Source organism: Drosophila subpulchrella, chromosome 3R (genome assembly GCF_014743375.2).
Source record: "Drosophila subpulchrella strain 33 F10 #4 breed RU33 chromosome 3R, RU_Dsub_v1.1 Primary Assembly, whole genome shotgun sequence".
NCBI classification, from domain to species: domain Eukaryota; kingdom Metazoa; phylum Arthropoda; class Insecta; order Diptera; family Drosophilidae; genus Drosophila; species Drosophila subpulchrella.
The window spans coordinates 4,490,470-4,513,639 of record NC_050609.1 but is presented as its reverse complement, the minus strand read 5'-3'; the positions used below and the strand labels follow the sequence as shown (position 1 = coordinate 4,513,639).

At 48.2% G+C, this 23,170-nt stretch overlaps 4 protein-coding genes across 6 annotated transcripts in view; 2 read left to right on the top strand and 2 right to left on the bottom strand.

Moving 5' to 3' along the window:
- LOC119563294 overlaps nucleotides 1-8,244 on the top strand; it is a 59,229-nt gene extending 50,985 nt beyond the window's left edge. Inside the window, exons 4-10 of one of the 2 annotated variants that reach the window (XM_037876626.1) lie at nucleotides 2,881-3,084; nucleotides 3,148-3,299; nucleotides 3,373-4,068; nucleotides 4,124-4,261; nucleotides 4,323-4,774; nucleotides 4,834-7,271; nucleotides 7,323-8,244. In XM_037876626.1, coding sequence (XP_037732554.1) covers nucleotides 2,881-3,084; nucleotides 3,148-3,299; nucleotides 3,373-4,068; nucleotides 4,124-4,261; nucleotides 4,323-4,774; nucleotides 4,834-7,271; nucleotides 7,323-8,036 — 4,794 coding nt within the window. In that variant the 3' untranslated portion in view covers nucleotides 8,037-8,244. The remainder of the gene's footprint in view (nucleotides 1-2,880; nucleotides 3,085-3,147; nucleotides 3,300-3,372; nucleotides 4,069-4,123; nucleotides 4,262-4,322; nucleotides 4,775-4,833; nucleotides 7,272-7,322) is intronic. The other variant, XM_037876634.1, reaches the window with a different exon arrangement.
- Nucleotides 8,245-8,423: 179 nt separating this feature from the next.
- Nucleotides 8,424-18,347, bottom strand: LOC119563513. Of its 2 annotated transcripts, none has more exons than XM_037876960.1 (6): nucleotides 17,777-18,347; nucleotides 14,863-15,898; nucleotides 11,565-14,297; nucleotides 11,384-11,505; nucleotides 10,318-11,306; nucleotides 8,424-10,242 (listed from the first exon to the last, which is right to left on the bottom strand). In XM_037876960.1, exons 2-6 carry the CDS (start codon nucleotides 15,697-15,699, stop codon nucleotides 9,464-9,466), a joined length of 5,460 nt encoding a protein of 1,819 aa, XP_037732888.1. In that variant the 5' UTR covers nucleotides 15,700-15,898; nucleotides 17,777-18,347; the 3' UTR covers nucleotides 8,424-9,463. The 2 variants fall into 2 exon arrangements, with proteins under 2 accessions (XP_037732888.1, XP_037732889.1); XM_037876961.1 differs by having other exon boundaries at nucleotides 18,298-18,344.
- A 76-nt stretch (nucleotides 18,348-18,423) lies between these two features.
- LOC119563515 (cleavage stimulation factor subunit 2) lies at nucleotides 18,424-19,968 on the top strand. Its single transcript, XM_037876963.1, has 2 exons — nucleotides 18,424-18,681; nucleotides 18,747-19,968. The coding sequence occupies exons 1-2, from the start codon at nucleotides 18,545-18,547 to the stop codon at nucleotides 19,879-19,881; spliced, it is 1,272 nt and encodes a 423-aa protein (XP_037732891.1). The 5' UTR covers nucleotides 18,424-18,544; the 3' UTR covers nucleotides 19,882-19,968.
- LOC119563514 (cleavage and polyadenylation specificity factor 73) lies at nucleotides 19,936-22,360 on the bottom strand. The gene is made up of 5 exons (XM_037876962.1): nucleotides 22,227-22,360; nucleotides 21,996-22,157; nucleotides 20,650-21,941; nucleotides 20,150-20,592; nucleotides 19,936-20,082 (listed from the first exon to the last, which is right to left on the bottom strand). The coding sequence occupies exons 1-5, from the start codon at nucleotides 22,292-22,294 to the stop codon at nucleotides 19,993-19,995; spliced, it is 2,055 nt and encodes a 684-aa protein (XP_037732890.1). The 5' UTR covers nucleotides 22,295-22,360; the 3' UTR covers nucleotides 19,936-19,992.
- Between the last annotated feature and the right edge of the window lie 810 nt (nucleotides 22,361-23,170).

Below are 23,170 nucleotides of genomic sequence, written 5' to 3'. Positions count from 1 at the left end.
ATTTTTAGTTATTATGTATTTTTGGAACAACCCATTTAAAATATATTCATTACCAAAATATTTGATAAACTCTGATTTTTGTAAGTTTAGTGGCGTAGATAAACTAGAACTTCACAATTTAAATTAACCTACAGAGGAAAGTGTTAAGTAAGATATAATACTAAAACTATTTCACTATCCTTTTCTTAAAGATTTTTGAAATCCATTCTTCCTCACGAAGATTTGTATGAGACAGTCGGATCTCTTTCAAACTTAATATAATATTTTTTAAAAATATTTTTTTTTTCCAATATATATTTAAGTCAGTGTTCTTGCCTAGAGCATCTTGAATGCAAACCATTCTGCAGTTGACCTTGTATTGTGGGTCTTTGGCTGCCACAGAATGTCTCTTGGCCGAGGAGCAGGCCTCTTTGGCTAAAACTGCTGCTTTTGGCCTGGACCCGCATTTTAATGAACTAAATGGAGACACAAAAGGAGGACCTTTGGAAGGGGCAGCTCCCATAATTTACTCCATGCCGATGCCGTGTGCCATGCGCCGACCAGCATTCGCAATTAGCCTTGTCCAGATGGTTCCGATCGAATTGGCCGCATAATGCTGCTGGCTGGGTTAACTGGCATCAGTCAGTCCGTCGGCTCGGACAGTTTGGTTCAATCTGGGGTGATGTAGAGGTAGAGGTAGCACCTCAAGGCCTCCCACATAAATCATAATCACATTAGGCCCCCAAACGACCGGATTGAGGCGTGCAGAAATCGCTGTTTGTTTGCTTCCCCCATGGTTAATTGCAAAAATAAATACAAGAAATGCGTACTCAAATTATGTGTTATATAAAACGAGAAACAATTATTAATGGCAAAAGCCAAAGAGTCGCGACTGACCATTACGCAGCCAGCCGATCTGCGACTGAGGCTGAGCCAAGTTAAAAAGACGAAAAGCTGGCTAACGAGGCGGCGCAAAATGCTACCAAATTGCGTGTCCGGCGGAGAGTCGGATTGTCTGTAATTGATAAACTGGCCAAAATGAACTCGACTGTCTGTCTGGACATCCGTCTGCGATCGACTGAAGTCGAACTTATTTACCGCAAAGTTTATTAAACAAAAATTTATGTTCAATTGCGTTTAATAATCGCATTTTCGCAGACTTTTTTGTTGTAGCTTTAATTGCCCACTAATAGTTTTAATGTTTCTGCCAAGTGTTACATGAATTCAATGTAGAACTACTGCCGAAAGATCCATCAAACAAGGCCGACAAGGTTATGTAATCTCCAAAGGCATATTAAATCAATATCTACAGCCGAGTTGATCAAGTTATGACAGCATTTATCCATCGCAGAGTCTATAAAATGGTGGCAACTATTACAGAGTGATTGATATTTGGTTGGCCAGTGGATTTATGATCAGACACTAATCAGCCCGAGGCGAATTTAATGTTTCTTAATTATTTTTATAATAATAAATATTAGTTATTCTTGCCAGAAGGGGTATACTTACTTTTGATGTTTATTTATATTGCAATACAATTTTGTATAAAGTGCATAACTTATTATATTGATGATTAACCATCCGCTTTCTTAATATTTGTATTAACTTATGGACATTTTAAGCGGAATTCAGTCTCTCAAATGATAATGGCTTAATTTTAGAAACAAATTAAGTAAAAGGAATATAGAATTATGTTTATTTTAATATCAAAATTTAGCCTTGACCCAATTTTAGAATTATACTTTACTTATACCGATAGTTTTTATGCGTAGACAGATAGTTTCTTGGTTTGGCTTTCATATATTTTTTTTAATTTGGGGTTGCAGATAATTAAAAAGTATTTAGCCATTAGAAACTAATTGGACTGCATGTCAATATAAATATAAATTGGGCTGGGGACTTTTGATGGACAAGGTAAACAATGGAAATGTCTATGTCGATATTAGGCTCTCAAACTCGAACCCAAACCCTTGACAAGGTCAGCCGAATTGATTTCACATTGCCCCAAGCGACGGGAATGGCAAAACGATCCGAGTTTCGTTTTAATGATGTGCCAGATTCGGGCTCCTACATGGTTTCATTTACACGACAACTCTTGAGATTGGATCGCTCGATGGTTGCCCTTTTATGGCAGAACGGCCCGTTGGCGCGAACTTGCCTGTCATCTGCTACAAATCAGCTGTCATAAGCCCGATCCAAAGCGATCCGATCCAAGCCAGCATTATTTCGGTGATTTTTACAATCACTTTCAAAAACCCAACTAACAGCCAAACAATCTTTGATAATGATCATCATTGCCACTCGACGAGAGGCAAATATGATTGTGATTAAGACCCAACAGAAGAAGCTGTGTTGCCCGTTTTGTATAGAAAGAAATAAAGAACCAATAAAGGTTTGCCGGGAGAAACCCTTATGAAAATCCTGAAAACTTATAAACCCATTAAGTTCGAGTGGTGATTAAACCTCAAGGATATTTAAAACCAATTTTAAAATCCTTTCTTTTTGAAATGAGTACTAATATATTCACAATTCCTAATAAATTCTAGCCAAGTATAAAATAAGAAAAAAATCAAAGTACAGAAGAATAAAATAGACACTGTGTATGAAATTTTTGTTATGTAAATTTCTTTTATATTAGTGTTTTCTTATAAAACAAACAATCCCAAATGGCAGCACTGAGAAGAAGTTGCCACCGATTGCCTGCGATTGGGAAATGCACAATTAAACCCCGAGACGCTCGCCATTCACCTGGGAAGTGAGATGGAGAGGTGGATAGGTGAGGTCGGGTTAGGTGGCAACCACTTCCAGCGCGGAGTCATTAGAATGTGCAACGTATTAATCTGCATGGCTATCTTCATCCACTAACCAGCGGTATTACCGTCTACCTCTTTGCATTCACAGGTGGTGCGAGCGGCCAAAATGAAACTGAGCGACTATGCCTCCGAAACGCTGGCCAGCATCTCCAAGCGTTTCTGCCACCTGCACGGCCTGCTCCAGGTGGCCGAGCTGCAGGTCATCGAGAAGCTGCGCGAGTCCAGTCTGCCACCGCAAATGGAACTCAACGAAGCCATGGGCACTCTGAGTGGCTACGAAACTGTGATCAAGGTGGATAGTATATATAAATGCTTTAGTACCAATCCTAAATAAATTGATCTTTTCGAAAATTAGCGCTTAAAACATTGGTTGCAAAGTGGATCCGATGGCAACATGGATGTGCCCAATGATATATCCTTGAGGTGGCTGATCGAGCTGATTGGCGACCATATCGAGAAGATTCCCACTACTGTGAAGGTCAGCAAGATCGATAAAAATCCTTACCGGTATGTGAAAAACAATGATTATGATGTGAGTCCATAAAAAATGTCTTTAATATTATTATTTTCAATATTTCAGCGTGACTTCTAGTCGTTTCCTAGACATGTCCAACATATTCAAGTGCGAGTTCGTGGACCCCAAGATAAAAGTTAACTTTAAGACCCATTTTGAGATGAGTCGCAGCTTGTCAACGTCGACCAAGGAGGACTTAACCTTCTCCAAGTCTTCCAGCAATGGCTTGGGGAACATTCTCCAGCCCAACGTGATGTCAACCCAAAACTCGAAACCAAAGCCAATGTCCCAAAACCAAAAGAAATGGACTAAAAAGGCTCATAAGGCCAAATCCAGTCTAAACTCGACTACTGCCACTACCGATGACTTTCCGGCAAGGGAATCGGATTTCGTACAGAGTTTCTCGGCCTTGGACATTACGAAACCGAATTGTACACCGACTTCAAATGCAGAAGACAAGGGGGATTGGTTCAAAACCGATGCACTGGTTAAGGTGCGATCCGTCAACTCCCCCGAGGATTTCTATGTTCAGGGCATCCATGCTGCCCAGCGATTGCGCGTCGAGCTAGACACTTTCGCCCAGACACTCTCCGAAAGCCGCTCCACTCCACCGGCAATCGTGGTGGGCCAGCACTACGTAACCTACCACAAGGAACAGGATCGCTTCTATCGCGCCATGGTCAGCCAAAAGCTGGCCACTCGGGATACCTTCAAGGTCTTTTTGCCGGACATAGGCCTCTACATGGAAGTGCACAGCAGCAAGTAAGTTTTCTTCATGGAAGGCTGTATTTCTTACTGAAATTGTCAATCCCTGCAGCTTTCGAGAGGTGCCGGAACGTCTGGCCCACCTGCCGTACTCCGCAGTCCACTGCAGCCTAAGGGAGCTGATGCCCAACCACGGCGGTTCCGAATGGGATACTAGGGCCAGTGCCTTCCTCAAGCAGATAGTGCAGAAGTATGTACATCTAGTTACCATTAGATTCATAATTATTCTAATGTATTCCAATCTCCTACAGCAATCCCGTTCATGTTATCGTAAAGAAAGCTCTGTCCCATGAGCTACACGAGGTGGACCTCATCACCAGCAACTACAATACTGATATCTCCGTGCGTGATTCTTTTTTATACTCTGGCCTGGCTCGCTCCCGTTGCGGCCGAGCAGAAGCCATTGGCCATCAATGGATGCAGCCTGCTCCAACTAAGTTGCGCCTGCCCAGGATGACGTTCCAGTTCGGGGACGTACTAATGATCCAGATGCTGCATGTCGAGGACCCGCAGGAGTTCTATGTTATGCGCCACGACTTCGAGGCGAAGCGTTGCTTGTTGCAATCCAGCCTCCAGGGATCCATGGATCGGATTAACATTAGCCAGTTGCAGAACATTTTTTTCGGTCGACTGCACCTTGGTTGCGTCCTACAGTCGGATGGACAGTGGAAACGCGCTAGCATCGAGCAGATTCTTCCTGATGGTGAGTGCGAGACTCCACTACCTTTAGGTACATCTAATAATATTACATTCTCTCCTTAGGTTATGTCCTAGTGCGCCTGGTGGACGACGGTCCCATCCAAAAGGTTTTCTGGGACCAACTGTTTGTGCTGCCGCAGAACTTCTGGAATCAAGAGTTCGCCATCAAGTGCTGCCTGGCGGATGTGGAGACCCGTGCGGAGCTGGCCTACATGTGGACTTCAGAGGCGACAGCATTCTTTAAGCAGCTCACCTCGAATCCCAAACTTCACATGGAGGTGATACGTTCCACGGAGGATGTGGTATACGTGGCGTTAAATTTTATACGTTCCGGTTCAGAGACCACAAGCGTGGGAGTCCAACTGGTTGCCCAGGGGTACTGCACCTCGAGCGGGGAGAGCAGTAAGATGATTAACCCACCCGAATCCAACCGAACCATACGGCTCGACTCGGAAACTCGGCGGTTTTTGGCACTTCAGAAGGGACAGCCCGTGGAACTGGCTCCTTACCAGAAGGCCGATAAAACTGAGCGAAACAAGCGAGTGAATGTTACTGTTCTTCACGTCCGGCAACCGGATGAGTTCTATGTGACCCTGCCCCATTTCCAGCCAGCCATCGAGCATCTGCAGATGGCAGTGCAGGAGGCAGCTGCAGTCATGTATCAGGATATGATGCCCAGGACCAATTGGCAGGCGGGCGAGATGTGCTATGTAAGAGTCAAATCGAAGTCGGATTCAGAGCTGCTATGGCATCGTGGTGTTGTGATAAAGGTCATCCCTCCTAGAAGCAATTCCGAATCAGTCCGCTACCAAGTGCAGTTGAGGGATTTGGGTGAGCTGGTCGAGGATGTGTGCAGCACTAGCCTGACCAGCATTGACGAGACCAACATGCGCATCTCCAACAGCGCCAAGCGTTGTCATCTACACGGAATTCGATCAAACGGTGATGGGTGGTCTGAAGATGCCATCGAATTCTTCATGGATCAGTTGCAAGCCTACGATGAAATCTATGTTACCGGCAACGGGCATACGGAGAACTCTTTGAGCGTGGTTCTCTGGGGCTCCCACACCTTAGTCAATGGACCCTTTTCGCCTGCTCGAACTAAGTATGTTAATATCAACAAGACTCTTTTAATGGCCGGTATGGCTGAGAAGGATCTCAATTCCGAAAACGATGATCAGCAGTCGATGCTGGAAAATATAAGCGCTCGCTCCACAGGAACCGCGAAATCCATTGACATTAAAGCCTGGCAATCTTATATGGACAAAATTGATAAGATTGATAAGGCAAAGAACATTGAATTGAACTCAGAATTGCCAAAAGTGAAATCAGGCTTCGAGCACAATGAGGACATGCCTCCGCTGGAACTGCTCGAGGATTTAGGAAAGGCCAAGCCTACGATTGGTCAGACATCACCACCTGCCGGTTGGATAACGCCGCGTAAGTGTGAGAAGACCATCTTCACGGCTATCGCAACCAATGTGAGCTACGAGTGCTGCATCTACTTGACTTTTGCCAACGACAAGCCCTTCCTAGAGCACATGCGCAACCTGCTGGTGCGGAAGTACAAACCTCTAATGAATAAGCAGCAGGAGCGATCCAGATCCTATACGTACGAGGTGGGACAACCGGTGCTGGTCACCTATCACATGGACAACCTCATCTACCGAGGAATAGTGCAGCGCTTGCGAAACAATCACGAGGAGTACACTGTTTACTATGTGGACTACGGCAACATTGAGCAGGTCAAGGCGGATGAGATGCTGCCATATGCCCCGTTCCCGGAACTGAACGCCATGTGCTTCCTGGTGACGATACACGGAGTGCGATCGAAGCAGGGAAAGTATGCCATTAAGGAAATGGACACGGTCCACCAGGCTGTGGTCATGAAGCTTAGCAGTGTGCGTATTGTGGACGCCAAGGGAGTGGGTTCCAAAAAGATACCCACATGCCAAATCAAGGTGGGCAATCTGGACATTGCAGCCATGATGATACATAGCGGCATATCGGTACCAACCGAAAAACCAATGTGCAACCAGAAATCTGTATTCATCCCCTCCCAAAAAGCTCTGGAGGAGTTTAAGGTATTCGACGAACTGGAGAATTTGGCTTCCGCGGAAGGTGAATTATCAGACGATGAAGTGGTCAAAACCCAAACCAAAGGCGAAACCATTTCGCCACCTCCAACCAAGAAAAAGTACATGGTAAACAGCAAGGAAATTGATGCCTTTGAGTGTGATCAAGATTTCGATTGCCAGCAGGCCGCGGAGGAAATGTATCTCAACAATAGTTTCTTTCTCCCCGACTTTGATAAATACGACGGTAAAAGTGGAGAAGAATCGGGACTTGATGGTTCAGATGATGATATGTTATCGAATTCCACTGAAAGTAAGGAGATGGAGATGGATGAGAAATCGGAGGACAGCCAGATGGAGCCGCTGAATTCTTTGGCCGCAACTCAGTTGAAACGTCGCATTGAACTGCGCCAAAAAGTAAACATGGTAAATTAGTTATGTTTCCCATAATTATCTGATCAACTTGTTACTTTTTAGGAAATGAAGGACAATGTCAGCTTTTCCCCTATGGACACTTCAACAGTTCGGTCTTACTATGATGCAAGTGGCAGTTTCAAGACACTGAACCTGCCCAATGGAGTAAAGCAGTTCCAGTGCACCGTGGACAGCGTCCTGTCGGCCACGGAGCTACAGATCGCGCCATGTCTCACGGAATTCACCAAGTACGACATCAGCCTGGTCCAAGAGACAAGCGCTTTGATCAAGGATGCGGAACCGCTGAAGAATCCCAGTTTGGGTGACTTGTGCCTGGCCCGCTACTCGAAGGACAAACAGTGGTACCGGGCCATCATCAAGGAGATTCCTACATTCACTCCTCCAAACACTCCTCAGGCCACCGTCTTCTACATCGATTTCCATGACACCGAGAAAGTTTCGTACAACCACCTGAAGGTGATGCCCAATCAGTTGTTCATGTTCCCACTGCGCTCGTTCCGTGTCAAATTGCACGGCGTGAAGAAAAACAAGAACTTTGGTGAAAAGTCAGTGCGCCAGGCATTGCAGGCCTGCCTCTGCAAATATCCGCTGGTTTATGCCCGCGTCCACTACCCCCTCAACTACCATTCCAACAAGAACGATCGTTCTGATGGCGAGTCCGATCTTATCGAAGTAGAGCTATTCGAGAATAGACACAAGAAGAAGCTGGTGTACGAATCCCTGTGTGAAAACTGGATGTTTCTGAAGAAAACATAAAGTGGCAAACAGCCAACAGTAATATTAAAATATTTTTATTTTCATTTTGAAGCGCTTCAAATATGCTCCCTCAGAATTAATTCAACTAAAGAAACACTACATAACTGAATATGTATCACAGTATTACTTTATATTTTAATTTACTCAATAGTTAAATACCACCGAGTGTTCATATGACCATTAAAAAAATGTATTTTAATAAAAGGCCATTACTATAACAAAAACCGGAAATACGATTTCAATTTACTAGAACATCGAAACATTATTCACGCCCAGTCTGATCAACGTCAGTAAGTAAATAGTGCGACACTGCACTCATCTCCTCAAGAATATTTATCACCGGAACCAGAATAATTGCCCTGTCAAGAAAATAAAAGTCAATAATTGTTTTGTAATTATCCATAAATTGAATTTATTTCCTCCATAGAATGGGATTCTTTCCATTAGTTCTCATTGAAATTTGTATTGTAAGTTGTAAATATTTTAAAATTGTTTTTTTTCATTTGTTTGTTTTCGTTATTATGATGCATGTATGCATGTATTGTGAAATTTCATTTATACTTAATGTTGTGTTCACTTAATGCTAGAAATTTTAACTAATTGCTGCATTAAACCATTAAAACAATCCTTTAAAATAGCCTAAAAAAGTTGCAACTACTAAAAATCAAAAATATGCTACGTACATCGAAATTGTTTATCCAATATGACAGTTGTGTTCACTTACGTTCGATTGCTGGCAGAGAGATTTCTCTTTAATTAGAAAAATACAAATTATATAACAAGTTGTTAGATGGGTGTTCGTTTTCGTATTCTGTGTATGTGTCCTTTGCGTAGAATGTGCTCAAGTTATGGAAAAAAACTTGAAAGTTTTTAAACCAATTTCGGCTAACTTAAATTAACTAGTATGCTTCCCTATGCATAGGTAGATAAATGAATAAACTTAATGCGAACTAAGCTACAGAAATGAAAAGTATCGCGGCATATAGTAATTAATCGATGTATATTGCACTGAACTAGGTATGCCATTTCACTAAAGTGGGTTTAAAACTAAAACCTAAACGGGATTAAAGCGGTTGACGCGAATTGCGATTCGAATCGGGAGGAAGAGAACGGGGGAACACTTTCACATTTAGCTACGTTCTTAAACCACATCCAAAATGTATGATTAGTAAAATGTAATTATTGTGATAATTGGTTTTCTTGTTTGCTTATTCAACAAGAGTTGGCAATCGCATATGTAAACTAAATATATAGTTCGATAAGTAATACTAATTTGTTGTTTTCTTTTCTTTTGTTTTGTTGTTTTAACCACAGACACACACAGTACACACAGAGAAGAGTCATGAACAACTACCTAGGTAATGATTATATTAAACTTTAGTTCTTTCGATTACGAAGCCCGATGACAGCGAAGCACCCAAGCACCCTTAGGCCTCCACGGTGAAGGGATCGCGCGAATGGTGGATCTTCAGATGCTTGTTATGGTTGGTCTTCGTGGTGGAGCTCTTGCCGCAGATGGTGCACGTGAATGGCCGCTCGCCGGTGTGCATGCGCCGGTGCTCGATCAGATAGTAGTGCCGATGGAAGGACTTGTCGCACTGGTCGCAGGTGAACTTCTTGGTGCCGTGATGCTCGCGCCGGTGCCGCATGTAGTTGTACTTGCGGATGAACTTGCAGCCGCAGTACTCGCACGTGTACGGCTTGATCTGTTTGTGCGCGTTGATGTGGTTCTTGAAGTCCAGCTCGCGCACGAACGCCTTTGGGCAGTACTCGCACTTGAAGGGCTTGGCCGTCCGGTTGGCGTGCACCCACGAGTGGATCTTGAGATTCCATTTGGTGGAGAAGCTCTTGCTGCAAATGGCGCAATCGTACTGCGGCTCCGTCGAGTGCGTCGCCATGTGCGCCTTGATGGACGTCTTGGCGAAGATCTGCTTGCACATGGGGCACTCCATCGGTTCGGCATAGTCGAACTTGTCGGAGTGCGCCAGCCGGATGTGGCGGCGCAGCGAGTTGGCGTGCACGAACCGATCGCAGCAGTACGGACAGCATTTGGGCTTCAGGTCGTGCGTCTCCTTGTGCCACAGGAAGCGCGCCTTCGAGGGCAGCACCTCGCCGCAGTGGCACACATACTCCTTCTTGCGCACCATCATCTTGGTGTGCCGCTTGCGGTGTTGCGTCAGATTCGAGTAGCGCTTAAACTTTTTGCCTGTCGAGGGTATAAAGGGTATCCAGGTATTAGGTAACGCTCCAATAAAAAACAGTAACATAGTTTTATACTCACCGCATATCTTGCACTTGAGTGGCGTTTGGCCCGTGTGCATCCGCATGTGCTCCACGAGGGCGCTGCGCACCACGAACTTCTTGTCGCAGACGTAACAACCGAACTCCTTCCATCCCAAGTGACGCTTCAGGTGCAATGAGAAGTTCTTCCAGCGGTAGAACTTCTTGCCGCAGGTGAAGCACTCGGCCGGATGCTCGGTGAGATGGGCGTCGTAGAGCTTTACGGACGGGAAGTCCGTTCGGCAGACGTAGCACAGAAAGATGGACTTCTCCATGGCCTTTTGCTCCAGTTCGCTGAGGTTGTTGCGCTCCTGGCCGAGCTTGGACTCGTTGTAGGCGATAAGCATGCGGTACAAAGCGGCCAATTTGGCAGCCGGCGTTGTCATGGCCAGCGGCGGCAGCGTGGGCTTCTCATCCAACTGGCTGGGTGGCTTAATGTCGCCATCCACATCGCCGTCGCCATCACCACCAATGCCCAGCAGCTCGGAGTCCTTGACATCCGCCAGCAACTCGGAATGGGTGTGCATATGCTCATGCACATCCTGCTTTTCCTGGCACTGCTCTTGTTTTATCTTGACAATGCCATCCTTGGAATCCTCGTGTACGCCATCGCCTGCCTGCAGGATCATCTGCTGTTGCGGCGGCAGCATCGAGGCGCTGACCTGCGGCTGGGTGCAGATGAGCCGGCGGTTCTGTCGCACGTAGTTGTGCTCGCCTATCATGTGCGCATTGCGCTCCTTGAGCTTCTCGAAGATCGCCTCGCAGTGGGGACACTTGTAGAGCTTGCGGCGCTGCGGCTTCCGTTGGGCAAGAGCAGCCGCCTCCGCTGCCGCCTCTGCGGCGGCCCGCGATGTCGAAGCTATTGGTGGACCCGCCAGCAAAGCCGATGACGTAGAAGCGGAGGAGGTGGCCGCAGTTGGGATGCCATCCGTTAGTTGACTCTTTCTCGAGCTGGATGAAGCCTCGTCATCCACCGCATTGAAGTCGAATCTGTAAGATTTCAAGGGATTTATGCAAATAATGGTGGCTCTTGCTTAGATCTTTAGATTTATAGACGGTAGACATACCGTTTTTGCTCCCTCTGCTGGGCGCTGAGATCCTGTGCCGGGTAGTAGTCCTGTCGCCAGTCGGGATTGTAGCCTCCAGAAAACTGGTTCCTGAAATACCGCTGCGAAATATCCCCATAAACCTGTAAATAATAAAATGTTAGGCCAGCTTACGAAAAAAAACAATTAAGATACAACTTACCGACTCACTCCAGGAGTTCTCGATGTCGCAGTTGCTCTCCTGCTCGGAGATTTCACCCTTAGCGGGCATCTTCTCGTCGGTGCGGATGTTCAGGCCACCAACCAAACTGCTCTCCGTGCCAGCGCCGGCGAACGAGGACGACGTGGTGGATGCGGAGGCTGAGGGAAGGTTGCTACTGCTGCTCAGCTGCTCCCGCTTGCAGGCGTCCAGGTCCAGATACTTGGCATCCTCATCCAGGGCAACGCCGCAGCAATCGACGGCCGCCAGAGCGGCGTTAAAATTGGTGGGCTGGTGGCTGACCACATCCTGACTCTGATTGGAGGGCGTGGCGGTTCCTGATTCCACGCCGCCCGGGTTCTGCGGACCGTGCTCCGGCTCCTGCTGGTACCATGACTGCAGAGAATGCGTCTTGGCCACCCGGAATGTTGCATTCATTGAGTCGTGATCCAAAGAGTTACTGGACGACGAAGCCAACGTGGCCGCATTAGTGGCATCGCTGACGCCGTGCTGCTGGTGGTGCTGCTGCTGATGATGATTCTGCTGCCTGGAAAAGGGATTGAAGTAGGTGGCCGTCGTGGCCGTGGTTGTGGTCTGGTGGTACAGAAAGTTAAAGTCCGGCGGCTGCAGCGTGGCCTGCACCTGGGCCGCTGAGGAGGTGTAGGAAGACGACGAGGATATCACAATCTCATCTATTTCCATGTTGTTGTCCGGCAGGATGTACTCATCGCCCGGCTTGGCCGGTGACTTGGAACAGCCACTACTGCTGCTGGCGAAAACGGATCCCGCCGAGGGAAAGCCGCCGGTACTAGCATTCACCACGAACGTGGTGCTCGAAGCGGCCAGTGGTGGCGGCTGCTTCGAGTTGGCAAACTCCAACAGCACCCGGGCATCGTCATCGTTGACCGCCGAGTGGTGGTGCAATAGCTTGCGGCTGGTGGTGGTCAGGTGCTTCTCCAGAATGCTGCTGCTACTACTGCTGCTGGGCGCCGGAACCTCCAGGGTCTCACTCTTCACCTGCACCAGATCTCTTGATATGGATGGGTTGCTGCTGGAGGAAGATGGGGTGTCAGTCTTTTTCGTTGTCGTCGCTGTCGCTGGTGCTGTTGCTTTTGGTTTAATGACTAATTTCTTGGGCCCGCGTTGCTGGGCGGGAGTGGAGAAGCGCTGCGGCAGCAGGGTGGTGGTGGGCTCCACCTCGACTTTCAGGGTCGGCGGCGGCTGTGTGAGATCCTCGGGACACACGCCAGTCGCCGTCGCAGAAGTCGTCGCCGCGGCAGCCGTGCTTGCCATGCGAATAACGCTGGTGGTGCCGTGCTCCAAGCTGGGCTTCTGCTCCAGATCAGTAGGATCTGCCACTGCCATTGCCCCTCCCGCGCTGTCGTAGTCATCTAAAGGTTCCTCCTTCTCTACCTTAACCAGTGGTATGGGAGCCACAGCGGCAAAGGGACGACCTGCTCCAATTCGACTGGAGGCCACAATATTGCCCATCAAATCCAGATACTCATTCATATTGAGCGGTACATCGCTGAGCACGGTGATACGATTCTTTTTGGACTTGGTGGCGGTGGAGTTTGAATTGGAGGCGGAGTTGGAAGCGGAATTGGAATGATTATCCGCCAGATTGGAGGAGGAAGCGAAAGCACCAGCCGTGCTCGTGGAGGGAGCTGTGCACAGTGGAGGCGGCAAAGGTGTCGCTGCATTTGGCTGCTCCTGCTTACTCTCCCTTTCCAGCTCACTTTCGCATCCGCTGCTTAGGCTCATGAACTCCTCGTCCGAAACCCGCTTGGAGCTTCGCTTGGGCTTCGTCTTGCGAGCCTTTTTCGTTGTTTTGCCCACATTGCGGCTGTGGCTGTTCTCCTCCCGCTCATCGTCGCCGTCCTCCTCCTCCGGCGGAGCATCGTGGTCGTCCTCCTCCTCCTCATCCTCTTCGTCCTCATCGTCATCGTGTATGTGCAGGACACTCGGCGGGGATTGGTAAATGCGCTCGATGACGGAGAACTCCCCATCCTCCTTCTCCACACACTCCACAATATGCTTGGGCGTCTCCTGGACAATGAAATCACCATTCTCGCGCTCCAAGTAGTGGGCCACCGGGGATTCCGCAAAACGAAGCACCGACGAGGCACTCGACGAGGCTGGCGATGCGCAGGCCGCCGCCGCCGCAGCATTGAGCAGCGCTCCAAATGGAGAGTTTGTCTGACGATTCACCCGGAGTCCTGATGTCGATGTGGAGGGCGTGTTGGAGGAACTGCAGCTACTGCTAACACCCGATCCGTAACTCTGCAAGCTCGGTGGCTGCTGGTGATGCTGCTGCATCCTAGCGGAGGACGATGCGGCCATCTGCTGGCTCTGCTGCTGCTGCTGCTGGTGGGGATGTTGATGGAGCTGGCCCTGATTCTGCTGATGCTGCACCATGCTGTGGATCTGCGCCTGCTGCTGCTGTGTCGGTGGCGGTGGTGGGGGATTCAGAAATACTTCCGTATGTGGCTTACTGGGCTGCTTGCCACCTGCAGTCGCGAGTGTGGTCGAAGCCGGTGCTGTTGTCGGTGGTGCCAGGGATAGGTTGTGCTGCATGGCCACGTTTTGAGGCTGTGGCTGCTGCTTGTTTTGGTTGTGCTGAGATCGTATTTGACTGATGGCGGCTCCGTAGGCGGGAGGTGGTTTCTGGTGCGACTGTTGCTGCGATTGTGATGGAGCGGCGGTCGGATGTTGCTGCTGCTGCTGCGTAAATAGCTGTAAGGTATAGGAAAGGAATCATTTAAAACAAAGATGCAAACATTTTTGGGGCTACTAACTTTTAAAATATATAAATCAATCCATGTGTGAGCTTATCAATTAAACTTAAACCCAGCCGATTAAAAGTGATGTAGAGGAACCTTATATGTTAAATTATCAATTTTGTGTACGCCCAACATTTAAAAGTGTATACGTAAAGGGGTACATACGTACAAAAATCATTCATGTTTTATGGGAATCTATAATATTTTCTATAATTAGGTGAGCAAGTACATAAGATATTTGCATACAACAGTCAATCTTAACAAAAAAGTGTGCACAAAGTTATAATTTTAAAGGTATTAAATATTTTCCATCAGCCATGTGAAAAATCAATGTATATAAGAAAGAGGTGATGTCCATATTAATATTCTAATGAAATTTGTTATTTAGCTTATACTTTTGGCAAGAGTTATAGACTAATATTACAAAAAAAATATATGATACTTGAACTATGACTCGGATTACAAAAAAAGGCGAGTTCTTAAGGGACTTAAAATCAATTGCCTTCTTTCCAACTCACCTGCAACGGCGGAGGTGGGGGCAAAGCTGTGGCATAGCTGAACTTCAGGGCATGCTGCTGCTGCTGCTGATGCTGTTGTTGTTGCGGCGGCTGCTGCTGATGTGTAAAGTGGGCTTGCTGCTGATGGCTGGCGAGGAAGTGCTGCTGGGGCACCTGCGGTATCACCAGGGTGGCCGGCGAGGCGGTGACACCACGGCCAAAGCTTGTGGTCTGCGGCTGCGGCTGCTGCTGCTGGTTGAAGCGATAATCCGGAGTGACCTGCGACGGCTGGTACAAAGTGGACACGCTGCTCGTGGTGGGATGTGCGGATGTGTTGGCTCGCGCCTCAGTCGTGGGCGGTTCGCATTTCAGTGCTTTCATCGGTGGATTGCTCGGTTTGTTGCTGTTGCTGCTGCTTGCGGGAGAGGAGGAGGAGGTGTTGGGTGGGGACCTGGCTGTGGAGGAGGCGGCTCCGTTGGAGCAGGCTGGCACGAGGGAGGAGGAGAGCGGTGGCGGTGCTGGCGGCACCACGGACGCTGCTGCCGAAGCTACTGCTGATATGGTATTGGCCACAACTGGTTTGACATCGCCACCAGGAGGCGGTGATAAGTCGGCTGGTTTCTCATCGACCGCACTACTGGCATCGCCCCCACTCGATCCACCTCCTCCAGTTCCACCTGCCAGCATGGCGGCAGCCAGAACACTGCCCATGCTGTTGCCACCGCTCCCGACGATCGTCATCTGCACCAGCGCCTTGATCACCTGTTCCTTGGGATGGGTCTCCAAGTGATCGGAGAGATTCATGCCCGCATGCAGGTACAATGTGCACACGGGGCACTGGACACTGTTGTCGACCATGATGAGGGCTTTGGATTCTATCTATCTGTGGCTCCTGGCTACTGTGGATCCTGCTCCTACTCCTGCTCACTGGCTGCTCCTGTTTCTAGATTTCTAGTGCGACGGATGGCTGGCTTGGCTGCCCCTCAGAGTCATAAAACTACGTGTCCCCTTGGCTTGGCGTCCATCTTGCTCAATCCTCTGATTCCACGCGGGTGAGCTGAAATGGAGAGAAGGAATGTTAAAACTTTGGTGCCAGAATGCCAGAAGTCTCGGTGCCAGGCCCTGGTCTCAATCCGCGCTCCGATATCAGTCGCCTTCGGTAAGACGATACCCCATATATGCCAAGAATGCGACGCCCGGCGATCCAATGGATCGGCTATCCGCGGAATGCGTGTAGCGTAATCTCAACAAACGTGGTTTTATCCGAACCAATTCAACTTTATGGGGAGAGGGAGGTTTAGGATAAATACCTAACTAAACAACAAAAGAAAGCTTTCTAATAAAAATGTAACTCAAACAATAGGATATTGTAAGCTACCTTTCTAAAGAAATCTTAAAATAAATAGTTACTTTGTGTAATTCACCATTTAGTCGATAAAAGCAAGTAGAAAACGTACAAATATTTGACAGTTTCCTTTTTGGTTTTAGATAAAAGCTTGTTTTTTTGTGAATGCCAGTCTAAAATTTATTAAAATGTAGTTCTTTAAAAATTTTTAAAGCCACTTCTTTTTAAAAAAAATTCAAATTTTTTTATCAAAGGAAGTTGTGCTCTAATTTTAAGAGTAATGATTATTTTGGAATGTGCTCTGTAGTGCGAATTGATAAGAAGAACCATCAAAATATACCTCATAAAACTAAACAAAAAATATTAAGAGCTACTATTGAGTATGTGTGTTACATTTACCTTGCCTATAAAATCAATATACAGCAATTAAGTAATCCTAATATATGGTCACAAAAATCCTATTAACTCAATGAATAATAAAAGTGTTTAATGATCGTGGTGAATTCGAAATAAAGACAATAGGAGCTAATTAACACCTGACTATAGAGAATAACCTTAAGACCCTTCAGGACTAAGGGGGTTTTATAAAAAGGGATACCTTAAATTACATTCGTCACTAGATTCAAAATCGAGTTTACTGATTTTTCAAAACAATGGTCATATTTATGGTCAAGTTATTAACCTTGCCCTCCAGCTATAGGGACTAAGACTTAAGACCCACATACAAATTTGGATGATACCACAGAGTCATGCTATAAGGACGTGCTTGGAAGCGAAGAGAGGCTATTAACTTCCAGGTGTGAGCACCGAGCAGTGGAAGTGGCGAATTGGAATGCCGGCCGCAGATGTGAGACAACTTCTGGAGCAGCTTTTTTCGCTGGGGGAACCAGAGTCGCAGGAAGAAACGGAATCAGAATCGGAAAAAGAGGCAACGACCCAGCCCGCTGACGAGTTATTGGCCGTTCCTCTGCCTTTTTATTTTTTTTTCATTCTGCTGCGATAACTTTTGCTTTTATTTATAGTCTATAGAGAAGACCAATATTTGCAGGGCTTTTTTGTGGGATTCGGGTACTTCTGCAAGGGTTGCTCATTGTTTTGGGGGGCGAAGGACAATGCGAGGGCTGCACACATATCACATAAACAGCGGCAAACAAATGTCTACGTCTGTTGCTATTGATTTTTCCTTTGCAAAGGTTACACACACCACGCACACACAACACCCACACACACACACAAAAGGCCGAAAAAAGAGGAGCAAAAAGTGCGTGGATGCATTATGAAGAACATCCCGATTCCAGTTTGCAGCAGCAACAACAATCTCGGCGAACCTTTTTTCCAGTGCGCCTGCATGAGTGTGCGTGTGTGTGCGTCAATGTCGCTGATCTTGCCACTTATTGTACCATTTTTTTTTTGTTGCTGCTTATTATTCACATAATTACTGACACACGCAATTTAAAAATGCACATATTTCCGCTTTTGTTCGCCAGCTATTTCATTTTGCCATCGATTTTGATTTCGATTTCGTTTTCGTCCATGGAATGGAATGAAATGACACTTCCAAAAAGAGAGGAGAGGACGCCAGCTAATTACCAGTATCGATCGAGGCAGATAGAGAGTGAGAGACAGAGAGAGAGCGGCTGAGAGGCCCCTATGCTGGGTATCGTATCCTTGGAACTGGAAAGAGTGTGTGGTGCTGCACCTGCGGCCGCTGGAAGAACAGGAACAGGAGCTCCTGGACCTGGCTCGGCTCTCTTCTCTTTCTTCTTTTTCTCGTTCAATGACACAGAAATCTTTCCTCTCGTCTTCTGCTTTGTGCGCTCCTTCTCCAATATACAAGCGAGCTTTTTATATGTGCGAGTGCGACTGCGAGGCCATCGCTGCGTTTATCTCCCTCTGTCTGTGTGTGCGAGTGTGTGTGTGTGTGTGTGCTGAAGTGCGTGTGGCTACACACAAAGTAAAATTTTCAAGCACGTTTTTCATGCACTTTGGGCCGTTTTTTCACCACTGCCGCGTCGAAAACGAATAAACGCCACTTTCATCTACACTTTGGTGCGCAATTCGAGCAATTAGCTGCACTTTTCACTGCGAAAAACCGTTTAAATCGTTTTCACCTTGCGATTGGAAAAATTACAACACCAGGCGTTGGAGTGCTGCAAAACGTATGCGGGCTGCTGGAACTTACTAGCACTGGTGGGGCTGGTACTTTTGTTGTCAGCCCTGGAAGGGGACATTTTTAAAGGGTAGAAGAAGCAGCAAGCCGCAAATCAGGGAAATTCGTGTTTTCAGTTTTCGGCAAATTTGTCAACGTTTGCTTGGATTTAAATAGATTTTTGCACTAAATAAAAGCAAACAACCGAAATGGCAGATAAGGCGCAGGAGCAGAGCATCATGGACAAGTCCATGCGGTCGGTTTTTGTGGGCAACATACCCTACGAGGCCACCGAGGAGAAGCTGAAGGAGATTTTCAGCGAAGTCGGCCCGGTTTTGTCGCTCAAGTGGGTCTCAATTGGTTGAAATTGGATAAAGCCGGTGGTAATCCTGTTTTTTATAATCCCCTTAGGCTGGTGTTCGATCGGGAAAGTGGCAAGCCCAAGGGATTCGGCTTCTGCGAGTACAAGGACCAGGAGACGGCTTTGAGCGCCATGCGGAACCTGAATGGCTACGAAATTGGCGGAAGAACGCTGCGCGTGGACAACGCCTGTACGGAGAAGTCGCGCATGGAGATGCAGCAGCTGCTCCAGGGACCCCAGGTGGAGAATCCTTACGGGGAGCCCTGCGAACCGGAGGATGCGCCCGAGCTGATCACCAAAACGGTGGCCTCCCTGCCGCCCGAGCAGATGTACGAGCTGATGAAGCAGATGAAGCTCTGCATCGTGAGCAATCCGTCGGAGGCGCGCCAGATGCTCATGCTCAATCCCCAGCTGGCGTATGCCCTGCTCCAGGCCATGGTGGTCATGCGAATCGTGGATCCACAGCAGGCACTAGGCATGCTCTTCAAGGCCAACCAAATGCCGCCCGTCCTCGGTGGCAATCCGCACCAGGGACCTGGCAATCTTGCGTCCATGATGGGCCAGCAGGGGCAGATACCCCAGCAACAGCAGCCGGGGCCAATCCAACAGCAGCAACAGCAGCAGGCTCCCCAGCCGCCGATGCCTGTTCCGGGACCGGGTTTCCCGCCCAATGTCCACCCGAACGATATCGATTTGCGCATGGTGCCCGGCGGACCCATGCCGATGGATCCGCGGATGATGGCCCGCGGCATGGATCAGGACTTGCGGGGAGCTCTGCCCAACCCGGTGCCGCCGCCACTGATGGATCCCCGCACTCGAGCCCAGATGCCCGCCCAGCAGCAACAGGGTGTCCCGCAGGCGCCACCGGCTCCCTATCCCAGCGATCCGCGCCAGCGTCCCATGGATCCTCGATTGAGGGCGGGTCCAGGACCCCAGCAGGCACCGCCGCAGGGGATTCCCCAGGCGCCGCCGCCGACGCAACAGCAACAGGCGGCCGCTCAGCAGCTTCAGAGCCGGTTGGGCGCCCACGGAGTCCTGCCGTCGGATGCCTCCGATCAGGAGAAAGCGGCGCTCATCATGCAGGTGCTGCAGCTGTCCGACGAGCAGATCGCCCAGCTGCCCTCCGAGCAAAGGGCCAGCATTCTCATGCTCAAGGAGCAGATCGCCAAGAGCACACAGCGTTAATTCCGTTTTACATTGTCCTCCAATATCCATTTCAATACTTTCAACACCAATCAATTAATAAAAAGAACATTCTCACACACGGAGATTTATTTTGCGGAATGGCTCTGATGTTTATTGGGCGGAGACTAGGGTCTGGTGCAATTTCTGCACCGTTGTGTTGAGCATCTGCCGCAGAATGTCGTCCTCGGCGCAGTTGACGGCCTGAAAGCAGGTGGAGATTTAAGTTTTACAAGTGTTTGAGGGATATACTTAAATATGATCTACTCACCAAAGTTTCCAGGTTGATTTCTGCCCGTTTACCGCTGACCATTACCGGCAACAAATCCCCCTTGAACATTTTGGGCACGCAGTTGTCGCCGAAGGTATCCTGCAGGGTCTCGATGAGGCATTCCCGGAACCGCGAGTCCTCCGACTTGGTCTGCTTTGTGGCCCCCTTGAGATTGGTTCCTCCCAGCTCCGATTGCATTATGCAGGCGAGAACGGCGTCGGCGTACACATCATTAACATGCGTCGCCTGCCACTCCATCACGATGATTTTCTGCTCCACAGTCAGTTCGATGCAGCCGAAGACCCGCAGTTTACGGTCTGCTTCCACCACCTCCACGCAACCGGCTCCAATGCGATCCAGCAGGAGCTCAAGGGTGGTCAGCGAGCTGCCCCAGGGAATCGACTGTCGCTGGGTCACTACCGACATGCTCATGTCCGTGTATTCTGCAAGAGTTAGTATTATATGAGTCCAACCCCATTCCTAATAGTTTATGTACTTACTGCCCAGATCAGAAGGAGCCAGCAGGTGATATTTGAAGTCTCGTTTGACCAAAACGCCGGAGAGTTTGCTGCCCACCTCCGAGTTCTTAGCAGCCAGGCTTCCCATCACCTTTGCGGTCTTTTCGCCTCGGAAATACAGATCCACAGCATGTGTATTGCGCGGGTTGTAGAACTTAATGTCCGTGCTGGCGTCCGCTTCGTATTCCCGCTGCAGGGCCAACTTTAGGCGCGACATTTCGTTCTGCTCGCCGTGGACGAGCACCACATGTGTGGGCTTCAGCAGGCGAATGAACTCGCTGGTCTGCTGGTAGTCCGTGTGGGCCGAAAAGGAGATGTAGTCCACGGACATGTTGAGCGGCAGCTTCTGGCCCGACAGAGTTGTGATCTCTTCCGGCTCGGAGAGTATTGTTTTGGCCAGAGTTCCCTCCACGCAGTAACCGGCAATGATCACGCCGTTCTTGGGATCTGTGCACCAGCTCTCGAAGAGCTCCCGCGACAGACCCGACTGCATCATACCGGGCGAGGCCATGATCACACAAGGACCGATGTCCTCGAAGTGATCTATGCCCTTCAGGTTGGAAATATGCCGAAAAACAAAGGGGTTGTTCACCGCAATCTGCCTGCGAATGCGATCGTTCATGGCATTGATGTACGTCTGGTAGACGGCCATGCACTTTTTGGCCAGCGAGGAGGCATAGTAGATGGGTATCTCATGGAGCTCGGGGTTCTGCGACCAGAACTCATCCAAAATAAGCAGCAATTCCTGGGCACGACCCAGGGCAAACACTGGAATCAGACATCTGCCGCCTTGCTGGACAATTTTCTGCACCAGCGAGGTGAAGCGATTTTCCCGATCCTCTCGCTTCTCGTGGACGTGCGTGCCGTAGGTGGATTCTGTAATCAGGACGTCCGGCTTCATGGGCGGCACCTCGGCGGCCATCAAATGCCGATCCTCCTGGCGGGAGAAGTCACCGGTGTACAGAATCTTGATGCCAGCAATCTCGATCATAAACATGGCAGCTCCCAGCACATGACCGGCATTATAGGCGCAGAAGCGAACGCCCATCACGTCGCGCTCCTCGTGGAAGTTGATAGTCTCGATCTTCTCCATGGAGGCCTCCAGATCGGCCTCCGTGTAGAGCATTTGCTCGGTGGATATATTGCTGATCTTGATGTAATCGGACAACATCCAGCGGTAGATGGCTTTGGTGGCATGGGTCATGAAGCAGCGGCCCTTGAAGCTGGTCTTCATCAGGAACCAGGGCAGGGCGCCACAGTGGTCCAGGTGGAAGCTGCCAGAGATTATGATTAAAACTAAGTAAACAAAGGATCCGAGGAGTACCCACTGTGAAATGAACAGCAGATCGATTTCATCCGCCTCGATCAGATCCACATAGGGTAGCGCATCCATGCCAGACAATCCTGGGTGGATGCCGCAGTCCAGCATGATCTTCTTGCCCTTGAACTCCAGCATGATGCAGGAGCGTCCCACTTCCTGGCCAGCACCTCTGAAATGGGAACACATTTCCCGGGTTAATATTGGGTTGATTATCTACAGGAAACTGAGTTTTCCTTACAGCGGCTTGATCTGCAGCAGATCGCTCTCCTCATCCGGCACACGTGCTTCACCTGTTGCCTGCGTCATTTTGCTTAAAAAAGAGCGGACAAAAATAACTTAACAAACTTTACAAAATCGCCGGCAACAGTGCTAGAGGTGGGAAAACATCAATAGCAACCTCTATGCTATCGATAGTTTCAAGTCATCGGTAACATCGATGTTCTTTTAATTTTATTTATTTCCTATAATTTAAGAACAAAATAGTACAGGAGACCTCTTTAATTATGTGCGTCAAATTAGCGTCGGCCTGTTAGCAACGAAAACGGGAACGGTGGAATATGGAACATGGGGCTCTTTTTATTTTTAAATTTTCTCGCTATTTGGGGACCAAATCGAAAAATCTAAAATGCTAGATTGTTAAGAAAGATGCCCCTTCGAATGCGATACCGTGCAAGTTGGCACAACCTCTGTGAGAGTTGTATAAAGTTATAGAAAGTTAGCGTCGAATGATTGTCATGGCTAAGCTATTTACATTGTGGTTCATGTCTTAGTATCCAATGGTTCCGTTTCTGGATTAAACGGCCTTTTATTAACCTTTTTAACACCCCCAACTGTTAAGCAATTTTCTCAAAATCTGTGGGTTTGATTTTGATAAAACTTTCACAGAACACTCCTTAGATTATCCCCTATCTACCCATATACCGTGCATGTTGGCACAACCTCTAGGAGTGGAGCCGTAGGTAATTTCATTTTTGGCCCCCTTTTTTGTATGGGGAAAATCCGAGGTTGCGTCACTGTTAGGCTATTTCCTCGAAAACTGTGGGTTTGATTTTGATCAAACTTTCAGACAAGGAGCTTGAATTAACCCTCAATAGCTTGGCTTATCGTGCATATTGGCACAACATCTGTGAGGGGAGCAGTTAACAAAATTGTGGGGACACGATTTTTCAAATGCATTTTTGA

Coding starts and splice junctions, on each gene's coding strand:
- LOC119563515 (XM_037876963.1), top strand. CDS start 18,545: ATGGCAGATAAGGCGCAGGAGCAGAGCATCATGGACAAGTCCATGCGG. Junction 18,682..18,746: donor GGCCCGGTTTTGTCGCTCAA/GTGGGTCTCAAT, acceptor TAATCCCCTTAG/GCTGGTGTTCGATCGGGAAA.
- LOC119563513 (XM_037876960.1), bottom strand. CDS start 15,699: ATGGTCGACAACAGTGTCCAGTGCCCCGTGTGCACATTGTACCTGCAT. Junction 11,506..11,564: donor AGAACTCCTGGAGTGAGTCG/GTAAGTTGTATC, acceptor TATTATTTACAG/GTTTATGGGGATATTTCGCA. Junction 11,307..11,383: donor CAGCAGAGGGAGCAAAAACG/GTATGTCTACCG, acceptor GAAATCTTACAG/ATTCGACTTCAATGCGGTGG.
- LOC119563514 (XM_037876962.1), bottom strand. CDS start 22,294: ATGACGCAGGCAACAGGTGAAGCACGTGTGCCGGATGAGGAGAGCGAT. Junction 20,593..20,649: donor GGCTCCTTCTGATCTGGGCA/GTAAGTACATAA, acceptor TAACTCTTGCAG/AATACACGGACATGAGCATG. Junction 20,083..20,149: donor AAATCAACCTGGAAACTTTG/GTGAGTAGATCA, acceptor ACCTGCTTTCAG/GCCGTCAACTGCGCCGAGGA.